Source organism: Mytilus californianus, unplaced genomic scaffold, assembly GCF_021869535.1.
Source record: "Mytilus californianus isolate M0D057914Y unplaced genomic scaffold, xbMytCali1.0.p SCAF_11, whole genome shotgun sequence".
NCBI classification, from domain to species: Eukaryota; Metazoa; Mollusca; class Bivalvia; order Mytilida; family Mytilidae; genus Mytilus; species Mytilus californianus.
Window position 1 is genome coordinate 30068059 of NW_026262593.1, and position 25710 is coordinate 30093768.

General features: G+C 32.6%; 1 protein-coding gene across 7 annotated transcripts; it reads right to left on the reverse strand.

The window, feature by feature from the left end:
• Positions 1-364: 364 nt before the first annotated feature.
• Positions 365-24248, reverse strand: LOC127719877 (ran guanine nucleotide release factor-like). 7 transcript variants are annotated; one of them, XR_007990526.1, is made up of 7 exons: positions 23862-24154; positions 22029-22096; positions 20494-20607; positions 19184-19285; positions 5032-5188; positions 4095-4164; positions 365-2777 (listed from the first exon to the last, which is right to left on the reverse strand). XR_007990526.1 is itself a non-coding variant. In XM_052226230.1 (7 exons), exons 3-7 carry the CDS (start codon positions 22094-22096, stop codon positions 2660-2662), a joined length of 555 nt encoding a protein of 184 aa, XP_052082190.1. In that variant the 5' UTR covers positions 23862-23929; positions 24167-24248; the 3' UTR covers positions 365-2659. The 7 variants fall into 7 exon arrangements, 3 of the variants coding, with proteins under 3 accessions (XP_052082190.1, XP_052082189.1, XP_052082191.1); XR_007990525.1 differs by lacking the exon at positions 4095-4164 and adding an exon at positions 4310-4453; XR_007990524.1 differs by lacking the exon at positions 4095-4164 and adding an exon at positions 4747-4816.
• Positions 24249-25710: the final 1462 nt, after the last annotated feature.

A 25710-nucleotide genomic window follows, 5' to 3' on the forward strand; every position in this document is an offset into this window, starting at 1 on the left:
AGGCACAAAAATGTCTTTTAAAAATGAGTTATCTCCCTTTGTACAGATATATGGTTTAACATAGTACTCTAACATTAGTTATGGAGTTTTTTTATGGACCATTACTCTGGACTAAATCATCAGACCGGAACAAAATTCGAACTTGATTTATAACTTGTCATGATAAAACTATATACCAAATATCAAATCAATATCTTCAAGAACGAAGAAAAAAAGTGTGGAAAACTGAGTTGCCGGACTGACGGATGGACAGACGGACAGAGTGCAAACCTAAAGTCCCCTTCGACTTCCTTGGTAGGGGACTAATTAACACATTATGCACTGGCTACTTGGTGTTTAGACATCAAATGATAACTTATTGAAATAAATTGGTCTTCTGAGAATAGTTTATTTCTTACAAAAATATACAGTCATGCATTAAATTTTAACATCTAACAATCGATATACTAATCTAAAGATTTTAGTTAAGTCTTAATAAATTAATCCACAGTACATATTTCTTCAGATATAAATGTTTATATTTGTAATAAACATACAGCTGCCAAGAAATGATTGGACAACAAGTTTTTTTACCACCTTCTAAACCTCATAAAGATAAATCATGTTTTCCAAGACAATTTACATTCATAAGTCTTTAAATCACACATTTCAAAATCATAGTACATTTTTGTACTTGTCTCAGTTAAAATCAATCAATGTCTTAATACTGAATAAGCATAAATAGTCTATGAATATATATATTTGAAAAAGTCTTAGAAACAGGTAAAAATAAGAAGTTTGACGATCATTTCTTTCCTGTTTTAATGTACAGATTACAAATATATTTCATATAAAAAACAAACTATACTCATCTCAATTTATTTAAACAATCAATATCTAAATACAGAATAACCATAAATTGCTTGCAAACTGCAAACAAATAATTTATTTTTAGAAGTTTTAGAAACAGGTAGACATATAAGACTTGCCAATCATTCCTTTCCTTTTTTGTGCATAGTGGTGGTGGTGGGGGGGGGGGGGTAGGACCTTTATCAGGATTGCGGGATCGGGTGTTTTTAAGCTCAGATTTCAGGATTGATCCTTTCGGGATCCGGGAATTCTTTTTTCGAATTTCGGGATGTCTGGATTTAAATTTTTTTTTAAATTCGGGACCTCAAGAGTCCATGATATTAAGCCCGGGATTTCGGGATCAGGACCCCTCCTACCCCCCCCCCCCCCCCCCCCCCCCCCCCCCTCATAGTACAAATATACTTCATATAAAAGACAAAAATGTTTTTTTTGGGTGAAAATCAAGAATTTGGACATGAAGCAGATAAGGCAAACAATTTTGTGAACTTTTATTTCTGCATAATATCATCAATAACTTATAAAGAAACATATTGTTCATGTAAAAATAATGGCTTATAGTATTTTATATACTATTTTACAGTGCAAATAACATAAAATATTTGTTTACTTTTTTAATCTAAAAATAAAGTAATATGGAAGAAACTTGATACAAGTAAAACATTAGTTGATACACCAATTTTTATACAATAATTTCATAAGCTATCTGATTTTATCTCAGAGTTCTTCAGTTGGTCTTTTAATATCAATACTGGTCCCTAATGACTTAAATCTTTTACAAATATTATGAACATGAAAATTTGTAAGAAATTTTTTGCATTAAAAAATAGGTCATCATGCATTCAATGGTTTAAAAATTTATGTCAACATTAGAGGAGTAAGTTTAAAACAAAATACTTATGTTTCAAAATCTAAATGTCTTCTTTATCAAACTTATTTCAAAAAATCAAAAATCAATCACTTTTTCTGATAATACACTTAATTTTTTTTGGGTAACAAATTTTGTGGATTGTATAAAAATTGTTTTTTTGTTCATGAATATTTGATATTTGATTTCATGGTTTTACCAAAGTCTACATACAAGCATTAAGTAAATCATGGATGAAATAAAACATCCATCAAAATGTATAATATTGATATGTTCTTAAAAGATTTTGGCAAAATAGACAAAAACATTTCATTTTTCATCATTGGAGATAACTCTATAAAAAGAAAAAATCATAGTTATTATGATCTATATATTAAATTTAGATATCATATGTGCTATTTCACCATATTAAAACTGTGTGGTTAATCAGATAAGCTTTAAATGTTATAAATGATTCCAGAGTTTAAAAAACACACTTTATACCTAGAGCTATTCCAGAAATAAACACATAATCGGTTCTGTGACATTTTACAAACCTTAACCTTGGAATTTTTTTCCCTGATTATACCATAGTTGCATGATACTACCAATCACTGCTAACATTTTTATAAAGTAACAATACTTCAGACCCTCCCTTTCCCTGTATGGTCATTTTTCTGGAATGGCCCTTCACATTACAATAGTTTCTACATGCTACCACATCACAGATTATCTTAGCAGGGTGCAAATTTTGGCATTGTTGGCATTCTTTTTAAATGTGCCAATTTTTTTACTAAATCTAAATTCACATTAGCAATTTTTCCATGCAAATTCCACAACTATTGCGATAAATTGCTAAATTTTCACACCCACTAAATAATCTGTCATACGATATTACAATTCTTATTGATGTTTATGAACTATTTATTATCCATGGGGGTGGATATTATATCATATCAGCTGTCATTATACACCAAATATCCCTGTATCATGAAGCTTGAATGACATCAGCAGCTGTTTAAAATCTTCTACGGACCATCTGATACAATGTGTAGGTACAGCATGGTGACTACTACTGGATGGGCTGAAAGAAAAGGTTTGATATTAAATTAAGACTGTCATATGAGGTACATGGGAAAAACTTTTTATATTTTTAGCAACTGTTTTAGAACAAAATTGAGAAAACAACAACATTTGTGTTGATTATATTTGAAAAAGTTTTTTAAACAGAAATCTGTCAATAAGTGATAGAGATACTCAGGTTCACAAAACAAATGAACAATATAATTTCTTACCCATCAGCATGTTTAGTTTTACAAGTCAGAAAAAAAACAATAGATTTTATTTCTCCAACATTTTGCCAAGGTGTAAATCTTTTTAAGTTTTCCTATGTTACTTGCAAACAAGAAGCATTCATGTCTGATTTTGTTTTCATGTAATATCAGTGTTTTGAAGTTTTGTAAACTTATGTTCTGTCCAGTAACCTTTTTTCTTCAATAGAAAGCATGTTTTCTAAATGTAGTAATATCTTTCAATCATCCTTACTTACAACTTAATATCACACATGTCATTCCCCTCTCCCCTAAAGTACCTACTCTATATTGACAAGATCATTGAATGTTATCAGTACATCTGATTCAAACTCTCCCCTCTCCCCGATGGTACCTACTCTATATTGACAGGATCATTGAATGTTATCAGTACATCTGATTCAAACTCTCCCCTCTCTCCTATGGTACCTACTCTATATTGACAGGATCATTGAATGTTATCAGTACATCCTATATAAACTCTCCCCTCTCCCCGATGGTACCTACTCTATATTGACAGGATCATTGAATGTTATCAGTACATCTGATTCAAACTCTCCCCTCTCCCTGATGGTACCTACTCTATATTGACAGGATCATTGAATGTTATCAGTACATCCCATTCAAACTCTCCTCTCTCCCCTATAGTACCTACTCTATATTGACAGTATCATTGAACGTTATCAGTACATCTGATTCAAACTCTCCCCTCTCCCTGATGGTACCTACTCTATATTGACAGGATCATTGAATGTTATCAGTACATCCAATTTAAACTCTCCCCTCTCCCGATGGTACCTACTCTATATTGACAGGATCATTGAATGTTATCAGTACATCTGATTCAAACTCTCCCCTATGGTATGTACTTTATATTGACCGGATCATTGAATGTTATCAGTACATCCGATTCAAACTCTTCCCTCTCCCCTATGATACCTACTCTATATTGACAGGATCATTGAATGTTATCAGTACATCCAATTCAAACTCTCCCCACTCCCCTATAGTACCTACTCTATATTGACAGGATCATTGAATGTTATCAGTACATCCGATTCAAACTCTCCCCTCTCTCCATCGGTACCTACTCTATATTGACAGGATCATTGAATGTTATCAGTACATCCGATTCAAACTCTCCCCTCTCCCCGATGGTACCTACTCTATATTGACAGGATCATTGAATGTTATCAGTACATCTGATTCAAACTCTCCCCTATGGTACCTACTCTATATTGACAGGATCATTGAATGTTATCAGTACATCCAATTCAAACTCTCCCCACTCCCCTATAGTACCTACTCTATATTGACAGGATCATTGAATGTTATCAGTACATCCGATTCAAACTCTCCCCTCTCTCCAATGGTACCTACTCTATATTGACAGGATCATTGAATGTTATCAGTACATCCGATTCAAACTCTCCCCTCTCCCCGATGGTACCTACTCTATATTGACAGGATCATTGAATGTTATCAGTACATCTGATTCAAACTCTCCCCTCTCCCTGATGGTACCTTCTCTATATTGACAGGATCATTGAATGTTATCAGTACATCCGATTCAAACTCTCCCCTAAAGTAACTTCTCTATATTGACAGGATCATTGAATGTTATCAGTACATCTGATTCAAACTCTCCCCTCTCCCCGATGGTACCTACTCTATATTGACAGGATCATTGAATGTTATCAGTACATCTGATTCAAACTCTCCCCTCTCCCTGATGATACCTACTCTATATTGACAGGATCATTGAATGTTATCAGTACATCCGATTCAAACTCTCCCCTCTCCCCGATGGTACCTACTCTATATTGACAGGATTATTGAATGTTATCAGCACATCTGATTCAAACTCTCCCCTCTCCCCGATGGTACCTACTCTATATTGACAGGATCATTGAATGTTATCAGTACATCCGATTCAAACTCTCCCCTAAGGTACCTACTCTATATTGACAGGATCATTGAATGTTATCAGTACATCCGATTCAAACTCTCCCCTCTCCTCGATAGTACCTACTCTATATTGACAGGATCATTGAATGTTATCAGTACATCCGATTCAAACTCTGATAATCTGATAAGTCCCATGTGGATGCTTATAGTGTTCTTTGCAACCTCATTAAACTTGGCCACATTCTGTTGTCCTAAGATGTACCAGGCACTATCAAAACTGTCAACAAAATATGTTATTCAATAAATACAGTCTACACAACATTCATTTACTTATAGTATATCCTTTTTTAATAAAATGAAATCAGGATAATTTAACTAAAGCAGCAAGGGTAACCTGGGGCTCCATTCCCTTCTTTGTAACCCATTCTCCAATAGAAAATAAAATGCTTCGCTGGGGCGCAGCTTGATACGACCGCAGAGGTCGAACCCTGAACAGTTGGGGCAAGTATGGACACAACATTCAAGCTTGATACAGCTCTGAATTTGGATTGTTATTAAATATTTGACACAGCATAGGTTTCTGACACAGAAAGAATGTGGTCTAAGAACTTGAATTTTTTTAATTTACCTATTATGGTCCAGTGTCCAAAATCAAAATACATGGTTAAATTCAGCATATCAAAGAACCCCATATATTCAATTTTTGTTAAAATCAAACAAAGTTTAATTTTGGACCCCAACTTGGACAAACTTGAAAACTGGGCCCATAATCAAAAATCTAAACACATGTTTAGATTCAGCATATCAAAGAACCCCAAGAATTCAATTTTTGCTAAAATCAAACTAAGTTTAATTTTGGACCCTTTGGACCTTAATGTAGACCAATTTAAAAAACGGGACTTAAAATTAAAAATCTAAATACACGGTTAGATTTGGAATATCAAAGAACCCCAATAATTCAATTTTTGATGAAATCAAACAAAGTTTAATTTTGGACCCTTTTGACCTCAATATGAACCAATTTGATAGCGGGGCCCACAAATAAAAAATCTAAATTCATGGTTAGATTCAGCATATCAAAGAACCCCATATATTCAATTTTTGTTGAAATCAAAAAAAGTATAATTTTGGACCCCAACTTGGACCAACTTGAAAACTGGGCCCATAATCAAAAATCTAAACACATGTTTAGATTCAGCATATCAAAGAACCCCAAGAATTCAATTTTTGTTAAAATCAAACTAAGTTTAATTTTGGACCCTTTGGACCTCAATGAAGACCAATTTAAAAAACGGGACCCAAATTAAAAATCTAAAAACACGGTTAGATTTGGCATATCAAAGAACCCCAATAATTCAATTTTCGATGAAATCAAACAAAGTTTAATTTTGGACCCTTTTGACCTCAATATGAACCAATTTGAAAGCGGGGCCTACAAATAAAAAATCTAAATACATGGTTAGATTCAGCATATCAAAGAACCTCATATATTCAATTTTTGTTGAAATCAAACAAAGTTTAATTTTGGACCCCAATTTGGACCAACTTGAAAACTGGGCCCATAATCAAAAATCTAAATACATGTTTAGATTCAGCATATCAAAGAACCCCATATATTCAATTTTTGTTGAAATCAAACAAAGTTTAAATACTGGACCCTATCTTGGACCAACTTGAAAACTGGGCCCATAATCAAAAATCTAAACACAAATTTAGATTCAGCAAATCAAAGAACCCCAAGAATTCAATTTTTGTTAAAATCAAACTAAGTTTAATTTGGACCCTTTGGACCTCAATGCAGACCAATTTAAAAAACAGGACCCAAAACTAAAAACCTAAATACACGGTTAGATTTGGAATATCAAAGAACCCCAAGAATTCAATTTTAGATGAAATCAAACAAAGTTTAATTTTGGACCCTTTTGACCTCAATATGAACCAATTAGATAATGGGGTCCACAAATAAAAAATCTAAATACATGGTTAGATTCAGCATATCAAAGAACCCCATATATTCAATTTTTGTTGAAATCAAACAAAGTTTAATTTTGGACCCCAATTTGGACCAACTTGAAAACTGGGCCAAAAATCAAAAATCTAAATACATGTTTAGATTCAGCATATCAAAGAACCTCATATATTCAATTTTTGCTAAAATCAAACAAAGATTAATTTTGGACCCTTTGGACATTAATGTAGACCAATTTGAAAACTGGACCCAAAATTAAAAATCTAAATACACTGTTAGATTCGGCATAACAAATAAATAAATGTGATCAAAGATTTTACAAATCTAATGCGCCATACTGTGCAATTAAAGATTACTTCTTGAAATTTTTCAATATTTGAAATTTGAAAAAAAAAAAATATTTGAAGAATAATTCTTTTTAATTTCTGAAATCTGAAATGAGAAAAAATTGGCCCCCCACAATTTCTCTTTATCCCCCCCCCTTTTTCCCCCAAAAAAATTCTTTCCCTCAAGATATGGTCATAATCTCAATTCAAATTTCCAATGGAGTTGGCAACCATAATTACCCATTTAAATTTACCATAGTGCTAACTTAATCTATTTTATAATAGAATTAATAAAAATATAGTGTCAAATCTTTCATATGGATTTTTTTGTAAAAAAAAAAGATGAAAACATTTGCAGATATTTTTACTGGTCTTCCTTTATAAATATGCATTTCTTTAAACATAATTTAAAAGCAGTATAAGGGAAGTAACCAAAACGTTGTATTTGGATTACCTCCCTTACACTGTTTTAGATTATCTTTATTGTTCATTAACCATTACTTTATACATAATTTAAAAGCAGTGTAAGGGAGATAATTTCAATGATGTATTTGATTTATCTCCCTTACACTGCTTTAAATTATGTTTTGTACTAAAGTATTTGTCCATTAACCAGGACAACCTTGTTTTTCCCCCTTTTTTGCCCCTAATTCCTAAACGGTTTGAGCCATAACCCCCCAAAGCAAATCCTAACCATCCCTTTGTGGTATGGAAACTTGTAGTATAATTTCAGAGAGATCCATACACCGTTCCACAGTTATTGTCTGGAAACTAGAAAATGCTCATTTTTGGCCCCTTTTTGGCCCCTAATTTCTTAACTATTGGTACCATAACCCCCAAAATCAATCCCAACCTTCCTTTTGTGGTATTTAACCTTATGGTCAAATTTCAAAAAGATCCATTCACTTAAACTAAAGTTAGAGCGCGAAAACCAATATGTATTCGGACGACGACGCCGGACGACGACGACGACGACGACGACGCCAACGTCATACCAATATACGACCACAAAATTTTTTTGCGGTCGTATAAAAAACAGATTGTAACAAACAAGACCAAAGACTGTAAAACCTGTATTGTCATCAATGGATTTAGTTTGGTAGTTATAAGGGACTATACAGTATGGGATTTGCTCATTGTTGAAGGCTGTATGGTGACCAGTGACCTATAGTTGTTAACTTCTATGTCATTTTGTCTCTGGTAGAGAGTTGTTTCATGGGCAATCATACCACATCTTCTTATTTTTTTTATTTATACATGATTTTTTCAAATTATTTTTCTATTTTTTTTTTGTGTCCAATTTTCTATTTTTAATAAAAGTGGTTAGCACATATTTTCATCAACCACAAGTTCTACAAGTTTGGTCTTTTACATACTTTTTGATAATTTGTTGTATTGAACTTGTCTATATAAATAAGAAGATGTGGTATGAGTGCCAATGAGACAACTCTCCATCCAAGTCACAATGTATAAAAAGTTAAAAATTATAAGTAAAAGTACGGCCTTCAACACAGAGCCTTGGCTCACACCAAACAGCAAGCTATAAAGGGCCCCAAAATGACTAGTGTAAAACAATTCAAACAGGAAAACCAACGGTGTAATCTATATAAAAAACGAGAAACGAGAAACACCTATGAACCACACCACTAAACGACAACCACTGAACAACAGGCTCCTGACTATTTTTAGTCACAGTGAAAATCATGTTTTATGGACAATAGGGTTTTTAATGAACCATAATATCAAAGAGATCTTAATTTAACCAAAGGTTGGTAGTAATCAATCCTTGACATGATTCTTTCAGGATTTTTGTATTTTCTTATTTGTCAAATTTTCTATTTTAGCTATAATTAAGTGTTGGCCAGTTTGTGCCATGATGACTTTAATCACTTTTAATGTGCACTAAATTTCAGTAAATAGAATTAGATTGAGTAATAAAATGCTCCGCTGGGTGCAGCTTGATACCACCGCAGAGGTCAAACCCTGAACAGTTGGGGCAAGTATGGACACAACATTTAAGCTTGATACAGCACTGAATTTGGATTGTGATTAAATATTTGACACAGCATAGGTTTCAGACACAGAATGAATGTGGGTTAAGAACTTAAAATTTTTTAATTATACCTATTGAAACCATATCATTATTATTTGCTTTTAAATATAAATCAGAAATAACCAATTTAAAATGGAAAATTTTAAAGAAAAAAAAAGGGAAAAAAGGAAAAAAAAATCCCCTCCCCAAATTTTTTGAACCCCCTTATGATTCAATACCCCCAAACTCAATCCCAGCCTTCCCTTTGTGGTATGGTACCTTGCAGTACAATTTCAGAGATATCCATACACTTGAACACAAGTTATATATTGACTGGAAACTAGAAAAATTCTTGTTTTTTGGCCCCTTTTTGGCCCCAAATTCCTAAACGTTTAAGGCAATTACCCCAACCTCAAACCCAGCTTTCCCTTTGTGATATGGAACCTTGTAGTACAATTTCATAAAGATCCATACACTTACACACAAGTTATTGTCCTGAAACTAGAACAATGCTTGTTTTTTGCCCCTTTTTTGCCCCTAATTCCTAAAATTTTGAGGCAATTACCCCCAAATTCAATCCTAGCTTTCCCTTTGTGGAATGGTACCTTGCAGTACAATTTCAGCGAGATCCATACACTTGAACACAAGTTATTGTCTGAAAACTAGAAAAATGTTATGTCTGGAAGTTACAATAAAATGCTTTGCTGGGCACAGCTTGATACGACCGCAGAGGTCGAACCCTGAACAGTTGGGGCAAGTATGGAAACAACATTCAAGTTTGATACAGCTCTGAATTTGGATTTTGATTAAATATTTGACACAGCATAGGTTTCTGACACAGAAAGAATGTGGTCTAAGAACTTGAATTTTTTTAATTTACCTATTATGGTTCAATGTCCAAAATCAATATGAACCAATTTGATAGCGGGGCCCACAAATAAAAAATCTAAATACATGGTTAGATTCAGCATATCAAAGAACCCCATATATTCAATTTTTGTTGAAATCAAACAAAGTTTAATTTTGGACCCCAACTTGGACAAACTTGAAAATTGGGCCAAAAAATCAAAAATCTAAACACATGTTTAGAGTCAGCATATCAAAGAACCCCAAGAATTCAATTTTTGTTAAAATCAAACTAAGTTTAATTTTGGACCCTTTTGACCTTAATGTAGACCAATTTAAAAAACGGGACCCAAAATTAAAAATCTAAATACACGGTTAGATTTGGCATATCAAAGAACCCCAATAATTCAATTTTTGATGAAATCAAACAAAGTTTAATTTTGGACCCTTTTGACCTCAATATGAACCAATTTGATAGCCGGGCCCACAAATAAAAAATCTAAATACATGGTTAGATTCAGCATATCAAAGAACCCCATATATTCAATTTTTGTTGAAATCAAAAAAGTTTAATTTTGGACCCCAACTTGGACAAACTTGAAAATTGGGCCCATAATCAAAAATCTAAACACATGTTTAGAGTCAGCATATCAAAGAACCCCAAGAATTCAATTTTTGTTAAAATCAAACTAAGTTTAATTTTGGACCCTTTTGACCTCAATGTAGACCAATTTAAAAAACGGGACTCAAAATTAAAAATCTAAATATACGGTTAGATCGGGCATATCAAAGAACCCCAATAATTCAATTTTTGTTGAAATCAAACAAAGTTTAATTTTGGACCCCAATTTGGACCAACTTGAAAATTGGGCCAAAAATCTAAAATCTAAATACATGTTTAGATTCAGCATATCAAAGAACCCCATATATTCAATTTTTGTTGAAATCAAACAAAGTTTAATTTTGGACCCCAACTTAGACCAACTTGAAAACTGGGCCCATAATCAAAAATCTAAACACATGTTTAGATTCAGCCATATCAAAGAACCCCAAGAATTCAATTTTTGTTATAATCAAACTAAGTTTAATTTTGGACCCTTTTGACCTTAATGTAGACCAATTTAAATAAAATGCTCCGCAGGGCGCAGCTTGATACGACTGCAGAGGTCGAACCCTGAACAGTTGGGGCAAGTATGGACACAACATTCAAGCTTGATACAGCTCTGAATTTGGATTGTAATTAAATATTTGACACAGCATAGGTTACAGACCCAGAATGAATGTGGTCTAAGAACTTAAAAATTTTAAATTGGACATTCACCTATTATGGTCCAATATCTAAAATCTAAATACATGGTTAGATTCAGCATATCAAAGAACCCCAAGAATTCAATTTTTGATGAAATCAAACAAAGTTTAATTTAGGACCCTTTTGACCTCAATGTGGACAAAGTTGATAACGGGGCCCAAAAATCAAAAATCTAAATACATGGTTAGATTCAGCATATCAAACAACCCCATATATTCAATTTTTGTTGAAATCAAACAAAGTTTAATTTTGGACCCCGATTTGGACCAACTTGAAAACTGGGCCCATAATCAATAAACTGCTTCGCTGAGCGCAGCTAGATACGCCCGCAGAGGTCCAACCCTGAACAGTTGGGGCAAAAATGGACACAATATTCAAGCTTGATTCAGGTCTGAATTTGGATTGTAATTAAATATTTGACATATTATAGGTGTCTGAATAAATGTATTCAAAGAACTTGTAATTGGTTATATGAATTGAATTTATGTTCAATTAAAGATTTCTTGCTGTTGTGCAATACTTAGTAAATCTGTTGTCAGACTATAAACAAATAAAGTATAATTAATTCTCAATGTCATATTAGAAATTTATGAAAATAAAAAGGGAGCTTACATCAATAGATATAAACAATTCACCAAAGTTTCATGAGAATTGGTGACAGCATTTTTGAGTTATTGTCAGAAAACTGGAAAATCACCCCTTTTTAATGAATAAAACCCCATAACTCAGAAATGTAAAATGTAAAATTTATAAAATTCTAAATGGAGCTTACATCAATACATACAAACAATTCACCAAAGTTTCATAAGAATTGCTGAAAGCATTTGTGAGTTTTTGTCTGATAACTGGAAAGTCCCCCCTTTTTTTATGAATAAAACCACGTAACTCGGAAACGTAAAATCTAAAATTTATAAAAATCAAAAGGGAGCTCATGTCAATAGATATAAACAATTCACCACAATTTCTTGCAAGTTGGTGAAAGCATTCTTGACTTATTGTCCAAAAACTGGAAAATCCCCCTTTTTTTAATGAATAAAACCCCATAACTCGGAAACGTAAAATCTAAATTTTATAAAAAACGAAAGGGAGCTCACGTCAATAGATATAAACAATTCACCAAAGTTTTATGCAAATTGGTTTAAGCAATTTTGAGTTAATGTCCGACATGTTGACGACGGACAGACGGACGGACGGACGGACGGACAGAGGTATACCATAATACGTCCCGTAAACGGGCGTATAAAAATGGAAATTACATCATAAAGGTATTAAAATAGAAAATGACATCATAGTCATGGCTAAAAATAAACAAAATCCTTAATCAGCATCAGCAACATTTTATAGTAATATCTAAAAATAAAATTCCTTTGTAACCATAAAAGCCCATTTAAATACATCATAACAGATATTAAAATAGAAAATGACATCATAGTCATGGCTAAACATAGCAAAAACCTTAATCAGCATCATTTAACAGTAATATCTAAAAATAAAAATTTCTTTGCAACCATAAAAGTAAAATAGAAAATGACATCATAATTTTAGCTAAAAATAAACAAAAATTTTTTTTATTGGCAAATTTTAAATGGAGTTTATTATACTAAAACAATAAATTTGCAACCATAAACATGATAAAACCCCATTTAAACACATCATAAAAGTATTAAATAATTCAACTACATCATAAGGCTATAAAAATAGAAAATGACTTCATAGTCAAGGCTAAAGGTAAACAAAAAACCTTCATCAGCAAAATTTTATATTGGCAAATTTCCAATGAAGTTTATTACACTAAAATTGTTGGCAAATTTCCAATGCATTTATTAACAATAAAGTTATTGGCAAATTTCCAATTTACATAATTTAAAAGCAGTGTAGATGAGATATTTAAATGAGTTTGAATTACCAACCTTACACTGCTTTTAAATAATGTTCTTTACTCAATTATTTGTCTATTAAAATGGAAACCCTTGTTTTTTAACCTTTTTTCCCCTTATTCCTTAAACATTAGAGCCATAACCACCCCCACCCCCCCCAAAGCCAATTATTACTTTCAAATGTAACCTAAATTTCCAATATACATAATTTTTTAATTTCAATTCCTCATGATATATAACCATATCATTATTATTTTCTTTCATATATAAATCTGAAACAACCATCTTTAAATGGAAAATTTTAAAGAAAAAAAAAGGAAAAAAAAAAATCCTACCCCCCACACATTTTTTCAACCCCCTTTTGATTCATCATCCCCCACCTCAATCACAACCTTCAATTTGTGGTATGGTACATTGCAATACAATTTCACAGAGATCCATACACTTGAACACAAGTTTTTGTTGCAAACTAAAAAAATCCTTATTTTCGACCAATATTTGGCCCCTTATTCATAAATGTTTGAGCAATTAACCCCAAAACTCAATTCCTACTTTCTCTTCGTGATAAAAAATAACTAACTTAAAATGTAAATTTTAAACAAAAAAAAAAGGAAAAAAAAAAATTACCCCTTTTTTGACCCCCGCCCCCCTTATGATTCATCACCCCCACCCCCCTTTCCCCCCAAACCAAGCTCAATAACAGCCTTGCCTTTGTGGTATGGTACCTTGTAATACAATTTTAGAGAGATCCATACACTTGAACACAAGTTATTGTCTAGAAACTAAAAAATGCTTATTCTAAACCCCTTTTTAGGCCCCTTATTACTAAACGTTTTGGGCAATTACCACAACACTCAATTCCAGCTTTCCCTTTGTGAAATGGAACCTTGTAGTAAAATTTCAGAAAGATCCATACACTTACACACAAGTTATTGTCATGAAACTAGAAAAATGCTTGTTTTTTGCCCCCTTTTGGCCCCTTATTCCTAAAATTTTGAGGCAATTAACCCCAAAATCAATCCCAGCATTGACCCTTTGTGATATGGAATCTTGTGGTACAATGTCAAAGAGATCCATATGCTAACACACAAGTTATGTCTGGAAGTTACAAAAATGCTTATTTTCGGCCCCTTTTTGGCCCCTAATTCCTTAACTGTTGGTACCATAACCCCCAAAATCAATCCCCACCTTCCTATTGTGGTATTGAACCTTATGGTAAAATTTCATAGAGATCCATTCACTTAAACTAAAGTTAGAGTGCGAAAACCATTGTGTATTCGGACGACGACGCCGGACGACGACGACGACGACGCCAACGTCATACCAATATACGACCTCAAAATTTTTTTGCGGTCGTATAAAAATCTAAATACATGTTTAGATTCAGCATATGAAAGAACCCTAAGAATTCAATTTTTGTTAAAATCAAACTTAGTTTAATTTTGGACCCTTTGGACCTTAATGTAGACCAATTTGAAAACGGAACCAAAAATTAAGAATCTAAATACACGGTTAGATTCGGCATATCAAAGTACCCCAATAATTCAATTTTTGATGAAATCAAACAAAGTTTAATTTTGGACCCTTTGGACCTCAATGTGGACCAATTAAAAAACGGGGCCCAAAATCCAAAAACTTAATACACGGTTAGATTCAGCGCATTAAAGAACCCCAAGAATTCAAGAATAAAACCCCATTGAAATTGGTCAAGAAATAAGCAATTTATACGAAGTATCTTCTTTTGCACAATACTGTGCAATTGAATATTTCTTGCTATTGCACAATACTGTACAATTGACAATTTCTTGCTATTGCGCAATATTGTGCTATTGGATATTTCTTGCTATTGCGCAATACTGTGCAATTGAAGATTTCTTGCTATTGTGCAATACTGTGCATTGGAAGATTTCTTGCTATTGTGCAATACTGTGCAATTGAAAATTTCTTGCTATTGCACAATACTTATTATATAATAATTTACACATCCTGTTTGGTGTGTATCTCCTACCATATCATTATTATTTGCTTTTAAATATAAATCAGAAATAACCAACTTAAAATGGAAAATTTTAAAAGAAAAAAAAAATGAAAAAAAGAAAAAAAATGAAAAAAAAAAATCCCCCCCCCCCCAAATTTTTTGAAACCCCTTATGATTCATCACCCCCAAACTCTATCCCAGCCTTCCCTTTGTGGTATGGAACCTTGCAGTACAATTTCAGAGAGATCCATACACTTACACACAAGTTATTGTCCTGAAACTAGAGAAATGCTTGTTTTTTTCCCCTTTTTGGCCCCTAATTCCTAAAATTTTGAGGCAATTACCCCTAATATCAATCCCAGCCTTCCCTTTTTGGTATGGTACCTTGCAGTACAATTTCAGAGAGATCCATACACTTGAACACAAGTAATTGTCTGGAAACTAGAAAAATGCTATTTTTGGCCCCTTTTTGGCCCCTTATTCCTAAACGTTTTGGGCAATTACCCCCAAACTCAATTCCAGCTTTCCCTTTGTGATATGGAACCTTGTAGTTCAATTTCAGAAAGATCCATACACTTACAGACAAGTTATTATCATGAAACTAGAAAAATGCTTGTTTTTTGCCCCTTTTTTGGCCCCTAATTCCTAAAATTTTGAGGCAATTACCCCCAAAATCAATCCCAGCATTCCCTTTGTGATATGGAACCTTGTGGTACAATGTCAGAGAGATCCATACACTAACACACAAGTTATGTCTGGAAGTTACAAAAATGCTTATTTTTGGCCCCTAATTCCTTAACTGTTGGTACCATAACCCCCAAAACCAATCCCAACCTTCCTTTTGTGGTATTGAACCTTATGGTAAAATTTCACGGAGATCCATTCACTTAAACTAAAGTTAGAGTGCGAAAACCAATGTGTCTTCGGACGACGCCAGACGACGCCGACGACGACGCCAACGTCATACCAATATACGACCAAAATTTTTTTAATTTTTGCGGTCGTATAAAAACAGGACCCAAAATTAAAAATCTAAATACACGGTTAGATTTGGCATATCAAAGAACCCCAATAATTCAATTTTTGATGAAATCAAACAAAGTTTAATTTTGGACCCTTTTGACCTCAATATGAACCAATTTGACAACGGGGTCCACAAATAAAAAATCTAAATACATGGTTAGATTCAGCATATCAAAGAACCCCATATATTCAATTTTTGTTGAAATCAAACAAAGTTTAATTTTGGACCCCAATTTGGACCAACTTGAAAACTGGGCCAAAAATCAAAAATCTAAATACCTGTTTAGATTCAGCATATCTAAGAACCCCGTATATTCATTTTTTGTCAAAATCAAACTAAAGTTTAATTTTGGACCCTTTGGACCTTAATGTAGACCAATTTGAAAACTGGACCCAAAATAAAAAATCTCAATACACGGTTAGATTCGGCATAACAAATAAATAAATGTGGTCAAAGAATTTACAAATCTAATGCGCCATACTGTGCAATTAAAGATTACTTCTTGAAATTTTTCAATATTTGAAATTTGAAAAAAAAATAATATTTGAAGAATAATTCTTTTTAATTTCTGAAATCTGAAATGAGAAAAAACTGACCCCCCACAATTTCTTTTCACCCCCCCCCCTTTTTTTCCCCCAAAATATTCTTTCCCTCAAGATATGGTCATGATCTCAATTCAAATTTCCAATGGAGTTTACAACCATAACTACCCATTTAAATTTACCATAGTGCTAACTTAATCTATTTTATAATAGAATTTGAAATATAGTGTCAGATCTTTCATATGGATTTTTTGGTAAAAAAAAAGATGCAACATTTGCAGATATTTTTACTGGTCTTCCTTTATAAATATGCATTTCTTTAAACATAATTTAAAAGCAGTGTAAGGGAAGTAACCAAAACGTTGTATTTGGATTACCTCCCTTACACTGTTTTAAATTATCTTAATTGTTCATTAACCATTACTTTATACATAATTTCATTGATGTATTTGATTTATCTCCCTTACACTGCTTTAAATTATTTTTTGTACTAAAGTATTTGTCCATTAACCAGGACAACCTTGTTTTTCCCCCTTTTTGACCCCTAATTCTTAAACGGTTTGAGCCATAACCCCCCAAAGCAAATCCTAACCATCCCTTTGTGGTATGGAAACTTGTAGTATAATTTCAGAGAGATCCATACACCATTCCACAGTTATTGTCTGGAAACTAGAAAATGCTTATTTTTGGCCCCTTTTTGGCCCCTAATTCCTTAACTGTTGGTACCATAACCCCCAAAATCAATCCCAACCTTCCTTTTGTGGTATTTAACCTTATGGTAAAATTTCAAAGAGATCCATTTACTTAAACTAAAGTTAAAGTGTGAAAACCAATGTGTCTTCGGACGACAACGACAACGACAACGACGCCAACGTCATACCAATATACGACTGCAAAATTTTTTTGCGGTCGTATAAAAATGCTTATTTTTGGCCCCTTATTCCTTAACTGTTGGTACCATAACCCCCAAAATCAATCCAAACCTTCCTTTTGTGGTATTGAACCTTATGGTAAAATTTCAATTCACTTAAACTTAAGTTAGAGTGCGAAAACCAATGTGTCTTCCGATGACGATGACGCCAACGTCATACCAATATACGACCGCAAAATGTTTTTGCGGTCGTATAAAAATTCACAGTTATTTCAATTCCTAAATAAATGGGGAATGTGTCCATAGGACACAGATGATGCCCCTGCTTGCAAATAATATTATAAAGGGACATTACTCAAGAACGGTAAAAGTGACGCTACCCAAATTCGTACTTGATCTGAGTTTTGTGGTAATAAGCGTTATGTATAAGTTTCAAAACATTTGGTTGAGGCAAACTTAAGGTAGAGAATGGAAACGAAAAATTCAGCCAATTTTTCCATTTGTAAAGGGGCATAACTCTAGAAAGGTAAAAATGATGCCACCCAAATTCTAACTTGATCTGAGTTTTGTGGTAATAAGCATTGTGTATAAGTTTCCTAACATTTGGTTGAGGCAAACTTAAGTTAGAGAACGGAAACGCTGAATTTTTCCATTTGTAAAGGGCATAACTCTAGAAAGGTAAAAGTGACGCCACCCAAATTCAAACCTGATCTGTGTTTTGTGGTAATAATCATTGTGTATAAGTAACATTTGGTTGAGGCAAACTAAAGTTAGAGAACAGAAACCAATTTGGGACATACAGATGTACGAACAGACAGACGGACAAGGGTAAAACTTAAATAGCCCTTCGCTACACCGGGGACATAAAAATATTTTGAAAGCAATGAATAAAATTCAGATTTTGAAACATTCAATAATGAGATCATCAAGTTTCCCTGATTATCTCCCCTTGATTACACATAAGTAAATGAATAAAGAGGGCATATATAATTGAAGGCATTACAATGGATTTTTCAAGGACTGACTGGAGCTGTGTGCATCTATACAACAATATTTGAGTTTATTTTTAATGAATACCGACCATGCAAGGGCTTACCACCCTGTCAAGGTCATTAAAAACCACCCTAGTAGTAGTTGAATAAATAAATAAGATTGGATCTTTTTATCACAATGAAAAATTACAAAGACAATATAAATATTTTGTGTCTTGATTGAGAAGTAAAGATGGTATATGATACAAGTCATGTTTTAGAAAACATGCATTAGGAAGAAAAAATACTTTGACAGCTGCCAAGATTTAACATCTTACAGCTACTTTAGACATTCTGGTAATACCTGATATTAACCATGAATTTGTTTGCAATAAGATTTTTTTTCATAACAAATTCAGTTTTTATTGTATACTAGTGAAAATTGGCAACACTGCACTACCCAGGAAAAAACTAAATTTGTTCATGATTCATGTGATTAACTCAAAAACAAATGGTATAAATCTTACTGTTCACTGGACAACTTGTCATCTGATATCTGTTCTGTATGTATTATCTCACTATCTTGTGGTGATACATCATTGCCTTGGGCTAAATCTTCAAAATGGGTTCTAAAAATGAAGGGAACAATTACAACAATGTAAAATTTAAGGCTCAATTAAGTGCGTTTATTTAATGCTGTTTATCAAAGAGTATCGCTATGCAGATATTCTAATTCAAATTTTATCTAATATTTTGCGACCGCCTTGGTGGTCTTGAGGTAGCCTCCAGTGCGGGAGGTCATGGATTAGAACCCTAGCCTGGTCAAACCAAAGACTTTAAAATGAGTATTTGCTGCTTCTCCGCTAAGCACGCACAATTAAGGAGTAAGAGCAAAGACTGGCTGGCTAGTGGTCAGAATAATGTGTCGGGGTAAGGTGACATGTCTTCTTGCAGACTTTTACCTTGTGAACTTGCTCGTTATAAATTCGGCTCGGTCTAGTACAAAACAGGGTTAATATTCATATTACATTAACATGTTCTCGTCCTGAATATGCATATTAATTTGCAGCTGGATGTTAAGCAGCCATCTATCTGATGATGATCATCATCTAATATTTTACCAATGTCTTGCAATTGGTGATTGGTGAAAAAGATTTTGGGTTTTCCTATGACTTGCAAAAAAAAGAAGCCTTAGATTTTTTTATGTACAAATAGTGTTATAAATTTGTAAACATATTTTAAAGTGAGGTGAGGAGAAGAAAATTTTTAAACTGTAATTTTCCAATTTTCATCAGTCTTAATTCGAAAAGGGGTTGAACTTTTGAAAACCATGCTTGACTTATGTGTATTAATACTTTTTAAATATGTATTTTGTTTTGGTAGGGTGTATAATATGCACATAAAGATTCATTTTGAAAAAAAAAAATATTTTGATTGTGAATTTCTATAGTGAATATGTTATTGTTTTGTACTCGCTACCTTTATACACAATAATGTTGTAAATCCATACCTTCCAATACATCCACAATACACCTGTCTAACAAGGACACAAGGATTCGTTTTTTAGCAAAATCATTTTGTGTGTCCTCTTAAAAATTACCTACTAATTTTGACATTATCTACTTATTTACCCCCTAAATCTGCTCATTTTTTTAAGTAATGATTTCTAATACCGGTAGTTCTAACCTAATAATATGGTAAATCTCAGTGCAATATGTATATCATCCAAAGTAAACCTGTCTTACTAGGACAAAATAAGTAATTTTTAGCACAATCACTTTGTGTCTTCTTTTTATTTACCCTCTCAATCTACTCATTTATTACTAATATATCTTACTTAATGGCTACATCATCTCCTCCTTCTACATGTTCCATAATCTCTATAATTACACTCTGGTCTGTTTCAGCATGTGTAAATACTTCTTGATTGTCTGGAATTTGTCTGAAGTCACTGTAAAATAAACAAAGGGAGATAATAACACTCTGGTCTGATTCAGTATGTGTAATTCCTGATTGTCTAGAATCTGTCTACGACAGGGGGGAATGAAATAAGTCATTGGAGATACATGTAAATGTTGTCTAGTATGTGTAAAAATCATTATATTATACAAGGGGGATAATAAAACTGGTTTGAATATTCACTGAAATATTCAGAGGGAAAACCATAAATCACAGCTCTCCAAAGGGAGATAATTATAATATACTGGATATATATGCAATTATAACAAATACTAGTTTGGTTCTTTGCCTTTATAATAATTTTAGGTCCTACCTATGATGCCATAATCCAATTGGAAGTAATTATGTTTTTTGTTGGAACTCTGAGACTAATGTGATGTGTTTGGGTCTTTCAAATATAATAAAAGAACAGTGGTCCAATGTCCCCTGCATTGCGTATATTTTTTCTATCCAAGGTACAAGGGCAATAACTTAAAAAAAGCACCTTTTTTTGGTTCTTTAAAACTTTTCATTAATATCTTAGAGAAATGAAGGCTCCAGAGCAATGTGATTTCCATTATAATTAATATTTCCAAGGGGCATAACTCTTTAAAAATATTTGATCAGCACTTATTTTCGAAAATGTCAAAGACATTGCTGATATAAACCTATGATTTAAGTTTCATAAAATTCTGGCAAGAATTGAACACATGAGAGCGCTAACAATGCAATTTTCCATAAAATTAATGTTTCCAAGGGCCATAAATCTTTTTAAAAATAATTGATCTGCACTGATTTTCGAACTCATCCAAGACATTGCTAACATAAACCTATGATATATGTTTCAAAAAAATATGACAAGAATTGTACATGTGAGAGCGCTAACAAGACCAGACAGACGGACGCCTGGTATTTCTATGTCCCCTATAACGTGTTGCGCGGGGGACAATAAGGACATGAAGTGGCATAAACAAGTGTGATAACCAACTTAATTTATTTCCATGGCTACTGAAAGACATCCAGGAAGAAAAAAGTTTTTGAATACTATACTGTAAACCAAAATATTTTTGGGATCTATTTTCAATATAACAGTTCAGAGTTCAAAGATTTTATTGTTATCAAATCAAAATTAACTGCATGTATGTCAATTTCTCAATTTCTAGAAAACAAAAGAAAATGATTTGGAATTAAAAACACTGAACATAAATGTTCCATCATTAATTGCCGGATATTAAAATACAATATATATATACATTGTTGGGGAATAACAAAATTTGTTCACATGCTACAAAGCGGGAGAAAAGCCATGCAAGCCTTTCTTTTTGTCTTGTTTCTAAACCTTGAATAAATAAATTTCATCTTTTCCAACAAAGTACATATATTGTATATGTACATGTACTTCAGTCTTATTTCAGAGATTCTTATTCTTATTACCTGACATCTTTAGCTCCATCAGGAAGAAATGCTGAAAAGGCACCACCAAACAACTCTTTTTCTGGCATCTAAATAAGTAAAAAAAAATACATACATTATTAAGCACAATCAATATTATAGTTTCCTTGAAATTTGAAAACTCCTTTACTGTAAATGCTGTTTTTTATGAGACTTTCAAAGGTCCTTTGAAATCTTCTTGCAGAGTTTGTATGAGCTATTGATACAAGAACTTAAGCCCCTTTTTGTGGTTATAATTTATAACAAAGTCTGTTTTGCAATCAGAATACACAAAAGAGTTGAGACAAATACATGTTCATATCAAATAGGTCAGGTTCACTGTCATAATAGTCAGATGGCATATGTAAGAAATATATAAACTACAAATGTATACCAAACTTCTGCAATAACATTTCTATGTGTTTTATGTATGTAATTTTTAAGTCCATGGAAAATGATGGTGTCAACAAATGTAAAATATAACTGCAGGGACCATTTATCATGTTTATAAGAAATATGTAACAGTATTTTCATTTGAAAGCAATATGAACAGTAGCTATATGGAATTTGATGTATACATGTAAATCCATCAATTCATAAAGAGAAGATTTCACTTTTGAATGAGTCTATAGTCTGTGACGTTACCATACATATGGTTTTAAGTACATCATAGATTAGTCCTCGTCAATACTTAGATACGATAAGATATCCCTCAACTGCTTCATTCAGTGAGGGTTATAGTTCTGGTCTATTATTCACAATTGTCTATTTTGATACAAGAGATGGGCAACTCAATTTGATGGCCATATGATATATTTGGAATACATTTTACATCTCTCTCATCATTTTTCAAGCTACATTTTCCTTCTCTTTTAATTTTTTCTCATTTTTAGAATTTTTCCAGATATGGTTTAAAAGGTTTGAAAAATGTATCTATAAAAATAAGATTTTATAAGCAATTAAGATTGATCAATTAAAGTAAAAAATTGACATAAAGATATCGAAAATTCAAAGTCGTAGAAAGAGGCCTAGTGGTGGTATTGGTTTCCTTGATACTACTTTTTTTGTTGTAATCAGTTCAAATTTAATGTTATAAATCATTCAAGGAAATCGAAATGATACCTGTATCTTGATCACAAGGGTATCCAGATACGAAATCCATGGAGCAATTATAATTAATGAAAAGTTTGTAATGGTGGGTAGGTAAAATCTGGATCCAATCCCTATGGAGCTTAATTCCTCTGTGGGATTAATCTGACCCAGATTTTACTTACCTACTGTTACAAAATTTTCATTAATTGCTCCCCAGGATTCAGATCTTTCCGAGGGTTTAGGACCATGATACACTTTCTGTTTAATAAGGTATGCATGCAATGGCACGTAATAGTCAAAGTTGTGACTGAGTGCAGAAATTCGAAGATAGATAGATAGTATTATTAAAATATCAACATGATCAATTATCATTTTTGAGAAAATAAGATTTAATTTGTACTTCAACATTTTCGATGAAATCATGAGGGCCATGTAATATCATGAGATTTTATCTAGTTGCCATTTTTATTTATTATTTGAATCCCTATTGGGATTCTGTGTCAGGAGAGATTTTTATTATTTAGCTGGCAGAACATTGACCCTGACACAGAATCCCAAAAAGGATTAGTATCAATTATTTGTTTCCGATCAACACCATTTGGCAAAAAATAGCTTTGCTAACCCCCAAAAGGCACTGAAAAAATCTATATATTGTAGTGTCAGAAATTTGTGGTGAAAACAGCCATTTCTATAAAATGGTTATGAACCTTAATTGTATTACTCCTTGAATATTGCACATCTTACCTCTTATATTTTCTGTTGCTGTTGTGGTGCTTCAACAGTATGTCTTTAAAATGACTTCGATTGCACAACTGTAATTTCAGGCATTACAGGCATTAGCTAGATTGAACAAGATTTATCTAGATTCAACATAGCAAATCAGTAATTTTAAAACAGTTAAAAAAATACGTAATATTTATAAATAGACATAAAAATGTGATATGTTTAATTTTTTTTTTCAATACCTTTTCGGTGATCTCATCAGAGCTTATGTTCAAATGTTTGTCAATATGCCGAATCAAAATGTTTTTTTTTAAACTTTAAAATACCTTCTAAATGCTTTCTGAGTGAAATATTTATTACAAAAACGATAAGTTTGGAAAGAAAACTAGTAGGGGAGAGAAATCAGGAAACATGTGTTATAATAACAGGGGAAACAGTAACGGAATCGATACGTTTAAAATACGGGCTTTAGAAAAAAATTAAAACAAAACTGACTTTGTAGCATATCACCTGCCTCTCCTTCCTGTTCATCTAGTATAGTAGTTCTAAACAGTTACATGTAAATGTTCACAACAGAATATTTCCAAATATTTATAATGCTTTAATACGAAACACACACATCCGGACTACTACAAGATAATATACTTTATTGTGCCAATCACGGCGCCCATTACTGAGCAGAATAAGCATCGTTATTACAAAACAATATACAATGCAATATCTTGAACTAAATAAAATAACAAAATAATTGGTTATTAATGATTAGTTTGATTGTTATAAAATAAGGTTTAATACAAACTGAATGTAGAAAAAAAAATATATTAATGTGATGATAAAATTGACAACATATTCACGGTAAGGAACACACTGCAACTTAGACCAAATCAGTCATGAATCCATGTGTTATGATTATCATTGTCATTTTAAAATATTATCTATAAGTTCTTGTTTTTGTTTTGAATAGTAATGTAAGCAGCTGCTCAGCGGAAGGATCCCAATGGCATACATATTCTCATTCATCATTAACAAGATGGATTTGTTTTCATAATTCAAAGCATCAAAATTTTTATATTTATATTTATATTTTATTTTATTTAAGTAATGGTAAGCGGCTTCCCATCATAAGATGGACATTTCAAAAGGAAGTGTAATTCATCCTCTATCATGAGCATTGTGGAATAACTTACAAATACCGGCCTTTTGTTTGCCTCTACTCCATTGTATCCACCGGCTGTTTCTATTCCTAATGAACATGGCCAGTCACGTATACGAAATTTAGACAATAATCGTTTTTATTCTCTATATCCAATCATCAGATAACTTGTACATGTATCAAGAATATTAGAAGAGCCGTTCTATATATTATGTCACAGGTCAAGTTAATATAAGCTATATGATATGACAACTAATGATTTGAATCAAATTATTTTCTTTTCTTAGGTCGTGAATATTTAGATTTAGATTCCCTTCGACCTTTATCAGTTATTCATTATAACTGAGACTACTATAACACTTTTACTTTTGTTCTGTTCTGCTACGATATGCATACCAGTAGAATGAGACAGATGACAGGGTAGGGGTGATGGCGTTTATATTAAGTAGGCCAGAACAGAGACATATAATACAAGTATTATATGTCTCTGGCCAGAATAACTAAATAATGAATTTGCAGAACGAGGTGACCGGATATTTCAATAATAACCGTATTCAGCATCCGTATTAATTTACGTTTAAGTTACTAAAGTTCGTCACCCCACTAATAAAAATAAAGAGATGTAGTATTGTTGCAACTGAGACTATCCACTAGATTTCAAAGGTCAATGAAGGTAATTGTTCGGCCTTCAACAATGAGTAAAACCAAGACTGTATA